At 54.3% G+C, this 9652-nt stretch overlaps 1 protein-coding gene across 1 annotated transcript in view; it reads right to left on the bottom strand.

Annotated features, from left to right (window-relative positions):
* The window catches only part of SKOR2 (SKI family transcriptional corepressor 2), a 43845-nt gene extending 37905 nt beyond the window's left edge, over positions 1-5940 (bottom strand). The window contains exons 1-2 of the mRNA XM_053902673.1: positions 5668-5940; positions 840-3487 (exon numbers count right to left, since the gene is read on the bottom strand). Of these exons, the coding sequence (XP_053758648.1) occupies positions 840-3437 (2598 nt within the window). The 5' untranslated portion in view covers positions 3438-3487; positions 5668-5940. The remainder of the gene's footprint in view (positions 1-839; positions 3488-5667) is intronic.
* Between the last annotated feature and the right edge of the window lie 3712 nt (positions 5941-9652).

A 9652-nucleotide genomic window follows, 5' to 3' on the forward strand; every position in this document is an offset into this window, starting at 1 on the left:
TCCTTTAAGAAGTAATACATTAATTAAATACACACCTATGGTATGTTCTGTAAATAAACATACCATGTTATTTGTCAAACCTACATGACATTAGGACAGATTCACTTCACTCTGAAGTCCTTGAGCGTGTTTTCTGTGCACACTCGACTGAACACTGAATGCAGAGCCATTTAAATGTAACTTTGGTTTTTGGGGGGTACCAGCACCACTTGTATGTCTGTGGAGACCGGTTTGGGAGAAGCTGGTCTTGCTGGAGAGCCTGTCTTTTGTTTTACTGGGCACAATATTTTACAGATGTGTCCATTTTGGCTAGAGAGCTCTGAGGTTCAAACCTTGACTAAAGCAGTTCAAACGAAACTGAATTTAACTTTTGAAGTCAATGAGTTTTCCATCTTTTTTGGGTCACGGTTGGGGGAGGCGCTGAACTATTGAGAAGAAAGGGAACAGCATTATTCAGACTGCTCCAGTTTTTGTGGTCTCACTGCTTTGGGGGGAAACAATTATGCTCCGCTGGGGTGGGGGGGTGGGGGGGAAACAAAGGAGATTGGTGGATTAGAGTTGGTCAATTAAAGAGTCTTTTCCACCTTCTATAAGCAGCCAACTCAAACGTAGGAAGGAATCGAGGCCCCAAAGCCTTTGAAAGGCTTTGTACAAGACCAAAAACCACATTTTTATGGAGGACCATTGGCAGAAAAGAAGCCCTCTCAAACACACTGAATATTTCATTTCTGTGGGGAAATCTGGTGATTCATCTTTCCTGCGCATATGTAACTGATTCAGCCTAAAGGTGCATTTAAATAATAATAATTAGCTTGAAGGAGCCTAAAGGGGATATTTACATCTTTGTAGGAGGGCTGCTCCTCCAGTGATGGATGGTGGACCGGGCTGCCCGGGCTGCTGCCACCGCCGCCGCCAGCTTTCTGGGAGGCCAGAGGCGGGGGCGGGGGCGGGGGCAGGTCTGAGCCGCTGGGGTCGCCCAGTTTCCCGTCCTCCTGCAGCAGCCTGGAGGAGTTCAGGGCGAGTGGGAAAGCGCCCGCCGCGGCCGGTGCGCGGTCCCGGCTGCTCGCCTTCTCTGACAGCCCTCGGCCCTGGAGGTAGCGGCCGCCCCCGACTAAGGGGTCCCCTAGCAGGATCCCCGTCTCCTCGTCTTCCTCCTCGTCGTCGTCGGGGTCTCGACCTTCTTCCTCCTCTTCTTCGCCCTCGGGGGGTTTGTGGCCCTCCACGTCCACCTCCTGCTCTTCTTCCTCGTCGTCCTCGTCCTCGGAGCTGTCCTCGCTGGGGTAGCTGCAGCTGGTGCCCCCGGGGGACAGAAGGCCTCGGTGGTGCGGCTGCAAGGCCAGCGGGGGCGGCGGGGGCGGGGGCGGCGGCGGGGCCGGGTGGTGGCGCTCAGAACCCGGCTCGTCGGGCTGCGGGGGCAGTAGCAGCAATGGTGACGGCGGCTGCGGGGGGTGATGATGATGGTGGTGGTGCGGGTGGTGATGGTGATGGTGGTGATGCGCTTGGGCCGAGTGTGGCGCTCCCGCTGACGCCCCGTGCAGCTTGGCCAGGCTCTCCGCGTCGTCCTTGCCGCCCACCGGCCGGAAGGCGCTCGAATGGTGGTAGCTGCCTCCGCCTGCCTTACGCCCCTCCAGGAGGTGCGGATGGTGGGGTGCGGGCACTCGGGCTCCCGCTGGGCCCGCGCCGGCGGCCGCGGCCCCTGCACCGGACACGGCGCCGGGGTCGGCTGGCGGCGTGGAGCCCGCGCTGCAGTCCCCGCCGCTGCCGCCCGGGGGCGACTCGAAGAGAGTGTCGCGAGCACCCGCGCCCCCAGCCGGAGGCGGAGGGCCGGAGCCCGGGCCATTGGCCACGACCGGAGGGGGCTGACCTGGCGGGGGAGCGGGATCAGCGCTCCCACCGGCGCCGCCGGGCTCGGCCAGGTCCAGGAAGGCCTGGCGCAGCAAGGCGGGGCTTTCTCCAAGCGCGCAGCCGAGAGCCGAGGGCGGCTGGGGCGGGGGCTGCAGGTAGGTGGGCACGGGAAGCCCGCCTGGGGTCCGCGGAGGCCAGAACATGCAGAAGGGCGGGTAGAAAGCGTCCTTGCGGCCCGCGGGCCAGAAGAGGCCGGACAGGCCGGCCTTGGGCGCCGCGCCCGCGCTGCCCGCGCCCCCCAGGGCCTCGGCCGCAGCGCCCGCGTCCTCCTTCTTATGGCACAAGCCGAAAGCGGCGGCTGCGGCCGGGAAGGTGTAAGGATGCGGGAAGAGCCCCCCGCAGCCGGGAAACTTCTGCAGCACGCCCCCGAACGAGCCCTTGCTGGGCACCGGGATGACCGGGTAGCTGCGCGGGCCTTTGGCGCCAGCCGCCGCGCCCGCGCCCGCGCCGGCGCCAACGCTGGTCACGCAGCCGCCCCCGGCGCCGCCCCCTCCCGCCCCGGCGCCGCCCGAGGCCGCGGCCACAGAGAGGCTGGCGGCGGCGGCCGAGAGACTGGCGGCGGCCACAACGGCCGCCTCCTGCAACGAGTCGTCGTCGTCGTCGAAGCGCGGCCGCTTGTGATGGGCGTGGGGCGCGCCCGCCAGCTCGGCCAGGGGTGGCGGCGGCGGCGGGGGCGGGGGCGCCCCCAGCAGGTGCGGACCCAGCAGTCCCCCGCCTCCAGCCACCGCAGCCGCCGCTGCCACGGCGGCCGCCTTGACCGAGCTGAGCGGGTGGCAGGCGGGGTGCGCGCCGGGCTGGGGCAGCGCGCGCTTTCGGCTACCGCCGTTGAACATGGCCTTGACGTCCTCCCAGGCGAAGACTAGCTCGTCCTGGGGACTCTTGTCGGTGAGCTTGAGATGACGGCGCCAAGAGTTGAAGTTGGCTGCGTCCGGCTGCGTGTACTTGGCGTCGGGCGTACGGTGGGAGTGGAAGATGAACTTGTTAGGTGAGAAGTACATGTTGCAGTAGCTGCATTTGATGCACTTGGCGCGGGAGCTGTTGTAGCGCGCGGGGATGAAGCTACCGCGGCAGCCCCAGGCGCACTCGTGAGACACGTCGAAGGCGAAGTTGTCGGGCAGCTTGGGCGGCCTGTTTTCGCCCAGGAACGACTTGCACAAGCGCTCGGCCTCACGCTTGGTGATCATGCCGCAGCGGCGCGATGAGATGGGCATGGCTCCGGCGCGCCGCAGGATTTCCAGCTGCACCGGCGTGCACTGCACGCACGTGATACCCAGCGCCACACGACGGTTGTGGATCTCGTTGTAGCTGAAGTTCTTGAGGAGAGTGTTGGAGATCTGTGCCAGGCACAGGCGCTCCTGCCCGTCGATCACCAATGACACGATGGGAATGCCGTAGAGGATCACCTGGCCCACCTGGTTGGGTTTGAGGTTGGCGTGGCCCGGCCGCGGCTGGCTCAGCGCTTCGGGCTGGAAGGCGCTCGACGGCGATGCCAGCAGGATGTCGTTGGGCCCCGGCAGCGGGCTGGAAGCCATTTCCTCCGCCGCGGAATCCCGGGCCGAGCCCTCCGGGTCTGCCTTGGAGACTGGAACGGAAAGGAGAAAGCGTTAACTAGAACTAAGACAGAGGGGTGGGTTGAATCGCTTAACTAAAGAATTATAAGAACTTCCTTGCTTTGGTTGAGACAAGGTTAGCGCTGGGCAAAGGAACCAAGTTTCAGACAGAGGAAGTCACTTCTCTTAATTTTCTTCAAGGTCACCCTTTGGAAATGCAGGGATTGGGAAGTACTTTTCTTCTGTTCTAAATATCCAAAGAAAGTTAACTGTTTAAAACAATGCAATCAATTCCTAAGAAACTCAAGACCTTGTCTGCGATTTCTAAAAGTTAGAAAAAAATGGCGTGCCCGCCAGAAATTAGAAAGTAATGATGACAGTTGTAACTCTTGCAGATTCTAAAAGTTCTGGAAAACTGGGGGTTGGCCATTGAAACCCAAATTTAAAAAGAGAGACCATTTACATTCGCTTAAAAATAGATTGATTTTGGTTAAACAGTAAATCCAACCCTTTACGAAAGTGATTTTTGTGGTATTTGTGGTTTCCTTGGGGGAAATACGCTACTGGTTGAGACACGACTTATTAAAGCAAAACGAAATCCCTTCTCCCCACCTTTGCCATTAGGTATTTTGGTACTGTAATTAGATTTGTTTTGAAAGATGGGGAAATGTACAAAGCCATATACATGATTGCACCAAAATAGGACGCCTCACTTTCAATCTCTCAAAAGCCACTTGCTGAACTCAGTGGTTCTGGTTCCATAGAGGTAGCTCAAAACGACGAACTTGTAGATTTGTAGGCATTTAGAAACAGTTTTCTGTCATTTCCGTGACAATGAGCAAGTAAGTACAGGCCAAGTTTGAGAAGCCCAGAAACAGTCTAAAGAAACTAACAATTCCTGGGAATCATTATTGGCGGGCTTTAAAAGGCCAAGTGAGTTTTGAGATGAACCTCTTTCTGTACGCTTCTTTTTCTGATCTATGTATTCATCTCTGTATCTTTAAGGGGGGAAAGATGACCCTGGGTTTAGAGATTTCGTGGACGAGGTAATCTGTAGGAATGTCGGAAGCGGAAGCCCAGCGTTGGGCCTGCAGTAAAATTTCTATCATCTTCGGTCATTGGGATACCGTAAGCGGGGAAAATTTCCAGTACGTTGAAAAATACACAAAAAGCAAGCGAAAGAAATCTTTGTGATAAATGCTGCTAAGTCAAAACCAACAAAGTTGTCCATTCCCTAGGAAGACAGACAGTGACCTTTCCACGGCTACATGTCATGTGGGGTGCCATGGCTACCACTACTCTTTGCCCTGGAAAATCACCAGTGGCCACTAGCATCTCCGCTCTTGGCCAAGTACGCTGGAGTTTGCTATTACAGCGATTTCAGAGGATATACTGTCCTACCCTTTCACCCAAATTGCCACATCCTTGCCCTCTCTGAGCCCCTGAGACATCTATCCCGTCGGGTCCCTTTGCCCTGCTGCCCCCCCCCCCCCCCCGGATCCTCAACTCTCATTACCTTCTGCGGCCTCTAGGAAGGTTGAACAAACCTCCACGCGATCAAACGAGAGGAGAGCCTGGCTTGTCACTTCGGATGGATCGGAGACAATATTTCCAGGGGACGGAGCGTTAAATGGCAGTTCAAGGCACAGTGATACCTGAGCCTAACATAACCAGCACTAATTTCTCCAAATGGTCCTTCAATGCTCATTTGCCCCCCAAACAGGATTCTTACGATCGTCATAAGACCCTGGGATTAACAGGAACTCTCGCTCAGGAGCAACGGCGCTCCCCCGGCCTGGCCCTGGCGGAGAGCTGACCTCACGTTCGAGACCCGAATTCTTAGCAGCCTTAAACTGGGTAAGGTGTCTCTTCCTGGGTGCCTTCCACTTTCACCCCAACCCCTCCCAGAAACTCCTATCAGAACAGAGACACAAATAAGAGGGTTGAGGTTGGGGGGGGGGGGGGTTTAAAAGCGAGTGAGGGGAGAAGAGACAGAAGTTAGTTGACCTGAGAAAGGAAGCTGGCGAACTTCCCTGTCCGACTTGAGAGCCAGAGACCCCCAACTTGACTCCCCTTGTTCCCAAACCAATCGCCACCCTAGCCCGCCGCCGCCGGCGCCGCTCAACCTAACCCGGAAAATCGCACCGCTGAGAATCTCAACTCGTGAGTCGCGTGCTGTGTGCCCAGGCAGGGCCGGCAGGTTCCGCAGTACCTGGTAACCCCTAGGTGTCTTTACGCGCGTGGCTGCCGGCCCATCTTCCGAGGGCGCTCGGAGGCGAAGCATCCAAGCGGGTCCTCGAATCCAGCGGGCGGGACTCCGTAGGGCTCCGCGTGAAGATCCTGGCGCTCGTGGGCGCTAATGGAGCTCGAACCCGGGTCCGGGGAGAAAGACAGCCTGAATTGTGGCGGGGCGTCCCCTGGACCGCAGAAAGTGTGGGCGCGCAGAAACCCGCGGCAGGCGAGCCCCAGGTGGAGCGCAGTCTGACAGCGCCTTTCTCTGTCTCTGAACTCCTGTCGGACCGAGGGGACGCCACCCAGCGGGCAAGGTGACGTCACCGTCTCCCTGACACTCCACATTAAAGGGCTGGCATGTTACAGGGAGGGAGGGGGAGAGCGAAAGCGAGAGCGAGCAACACCGAGATCCTTTCTCAGCAGGCAAGAAAGCTAACACCTAACCATCCCGCAATTGACAACAACCTCTTCGACCCAGAGCAAAAAACATCAGTAGTGCTGTAGCTGTGGACCAGATTTAGGGGTGGATAGTCGAATAGTCTGCGTGCATCCCAGGGACCTGGATCCTAGAGGCCCCGGATAGGAGAAGGACGTCTCTAAATTGACTGTATCCCTGCCGGTTGTTTGTCCCCTCCCCTTATGTCTCAGAGCCACCTCCTTCGTGAATGATCCCTCTGGTACAAGGTGCAAACCAGTAGCCTCACTGTGTCTCCGAAGGTATAGAAACCACAGTCAGCTGGAGAACAAATTAGCTTCAGCGCCTCGTTTGAAACACTGTGAAATGAGACAAAAAGGAGAAGTTTCTGCGTGGGGTTCCCAATCTAAAAACTAGGAAGGAAGCATGAAGAGTGTCCTTGCTTTCAAATATACATTTGCTTTTTAGGACAAGATACAGAAACTCATTGTAGCAATCTCTATTTTAGAAAGCATACAGTTAAGTAAGGACCCCAGTGAATGCACACAGGCATCCGTCAACTTCATTCAGAATAGTTCTCCAACCCATTTTATAAGACCCAGGCAGGCCACCTCAGCACAAGGAAAAGGTGAGTCAGGAAAGCAGGGAGGTCCCCAAACCTGACCCGCCACTGAGCCACTTGCCAATTCTCCCAGAAAACTAAATTCCTCAGGGACCTATGTAGGAGCATGCACAAAATAAAATACAAATAAAGGCAACTGGGATGAGAAAGAACCATTCCCCACAGCTTCCCCCAAGTGAGGCATACCCTAAGATACAGTGAAATGTCGGTGTATTGCCTCCTAATTGATCACCTGTCAGGAGTCAAAATGACTACCCTTAGTTCATCAGAAAGAGAAACAGCTATCTGTTGAGAGGACATTCTAAGAAGGATATCGGCAGGGGGTGAGATTGGGGGATCCTTTGAATTCTTCCTTTACTATCATAGCTGAATTTTTTTTATTGCCGCCTCATAAACACACAGGCTTAGAATTGGGCAGGCACATTGTGGAAGTGACCAAATGACCTCCACTAGCCGGGAGGCCCAACCAGCCTCCATCACAACATTAATAACAAACTACCACTAAGTACAAGAGTGAAAACGTGCAATCCTAACACTTCATCAAAAGTCAAGAAAACCAAGAAGAGTGGATTAAACAGAAAAGTGGGAGGTATAGGATTTGTGGCTGTTTTAAATCAAAATTCCAAAAACACAGTTTCAGAGCCATGAATATTGTGACTTTTTTTGGGGGGGAGATAAGTTTCAAAGGGCAATGAAATAACTTTTTGCCCATTTCCTAGTTTCTAAAGGCCTTAGTGGCACAAATTAGACTTTGTCCTAAGGTGCTGAAGTCAATGGACTGCTCCTTCTCCAGTGCCTTCCAAGCCTCCCATCCTTAAAAAGAAAAAAAAAAAAAAAAAAGGAAAACTCACATTTTGTGTTTCCCCAGTCCGTTAGCCAAAAGAGCATCACTGTCATTCACAAATCCCTTCCCTCCTAAGGCTGAAAGGCATTTCGCTCTTCCGAAGGTTCCAGAGCCAGGCCTGGTTTTTCCTACCTTCCCTACCTCCTCTCTGGGGTCTGGAACTTTCAAAAAGCAAGGTCCCGGCTTGCTTACTGTTCCTAGAGCCCAGGGTGCTAGAAAGAAAGTGTGAGCTGCTTAGAAAGGAAGACTGACAATGGGCCAGATTTTAAGACTTGAAAACAGAAAAATACCCGAAAAGTCCTAGCAACTCATTAGCGTGCCCATTACGTCTCTGGTTGCTGCAGAGGAGGAAGCACCATGGGGTTTTCCCTTTTTAGGGAACTGTTCCCATCTTTGTCCCCTCTTCCCAACTCCTTTTCCCCTTACAGATCCCTATTTTGGAAAAAAAAAAAAAAGTATCTTCAAAATTATCTTTCCTTGAAAAGAGAAACAGGATGAATCTTTATCTTCCCTCCCACCCCCGGTTACCCTGAGAAGTGAATCCACCCACACTCGATGTTACCTGTAGCCACCTCCCTCCTGATTGTTAAACACAAACATTTATACATTACTTTGGGGGCTTACTGCCGTACAAACCTGGGACTTTATTTTAATGCAAAAACGTTTCACTGGGAAGAGAAATATGTGGTGTTAGGATAAGTTCCTTTGTACAAATAATTCTAAGGTAGCTCAGAATTTTATTTCCCTCAATGAGTCTGGGGTGCCTGGTTGGGCTGTCAGACAAATTATATTTTTGGAAGGTGCACCCGGGGGGAGAACAGTTGTTCAAAGCCAGACTCTCTATTCCAGAGAATCTGCAGCTGGACTGCAAAATTACATCTTGTTAATATGTTTTGAGCAACTTTTTGCCACCCACTCTCTCTCTGACTCTGCTTTTCTTCTCAGTTTGAAAAAGTCTCCTGGTGGTTCTCCCATTTTCCTCTCGTGGACCAGGGACGCCTGATTCTTGTCAGTCCCTGTCCTTGCCCCTGAGACCCTGGCAGGCTCAGGGAGGAGCCAGCAGTGGTGGGAGGCGGCAGGTCGGGCCGAGTTAATCAATGCTTTCCTATTCGAGCTGACATGCATTTTACACGTCGGGACTCTCCTCAGCCGGCTAATTGATTCAAATTGTTTTATTGGTTAAACTGGTGTCACCCGTTTGCATGATGTATCACCGCACGGAGGAGAGCATTTCCACTCTCATCTCCGTTCCGGGCGGCTGCGGTTCACCCAGGCCAGGGACAGGTAAAGGAGCCCAGACACCGGACCCAAAGGAAAACCGCAAACCGAGCTGGCCCCCGCGGAACTGGAGAGGCGACGCCTCGCTGCAGGCTCACGGGGCTGTACGGCAGGCTGGATGGAGGTTTCCGGCTACTGCTTTTAATAATTGGGTGAAGCGAACCCAAACCTGGCCGGGGAGTCCTCCACTTCGGACGCAGTCTGTTTCCGAGCTGCGGCGGAGGACCCTGCGGGTTTGAGCCCGAGGCCAAAGCAGAGGCAGGTTCTGTTCGCGGTGCTGACGCGAACGCACCGCTCAGAGGCGTAGCCGACCCTAATGCATTCAAGGCCCTCCCGGAAGAAGGCTCCCATCCTTGTAACCGTCAGAGCCCTAGATTCGTCTCTAGGCTCGAACATGGCTTTGTAGGCTTAAGAGGCAGGCAGAGTGGGGGCACAGAAACATACTCCCTACTTCTGCCACACCTGCCCCATTTCCATGGACGGTTTTTGCATGGGCCCACAAGGAAGATAAAGGCCTTAATATAAATTCATTACAATTACAAACACCAGGTATTTTCTCTTCTCCCATTCTGAGTCTTGGTATTGGAGAACCCATGACAGTTGCAGAGAAAAGAAATACTCTCTATCCCTCTCGTTCATTCCTCTTTACCCCATTCTCAGCTCTTAGGCAGAAACATTATTTTTTCTGTGTCCCTGACTTTGATATTTCTGCATCAGGCAGGGCAAGAGTGTTAGCTCCAAGTCTGCTAAAGGAGACTCACATGGCCCAGAAGGAAACTGGAAGGCTGGCAGAACTGGAAGGGACA

The sequence above is a fragment of the Panthera pardus genome, unplaced genomic scaffold, assembly GCF_024362965.1.
Source record: "Panthera pardus isolate Hobbes unplaced genomic scaffold, ASM2436296v1 HiC_scaffold_15, whole genome shotgun sequence".
NCBI lineage: Eukaryota > Metazoa > Chordata > Mammalia > Carnivora > Felidae > Panthera > Panthera pardus.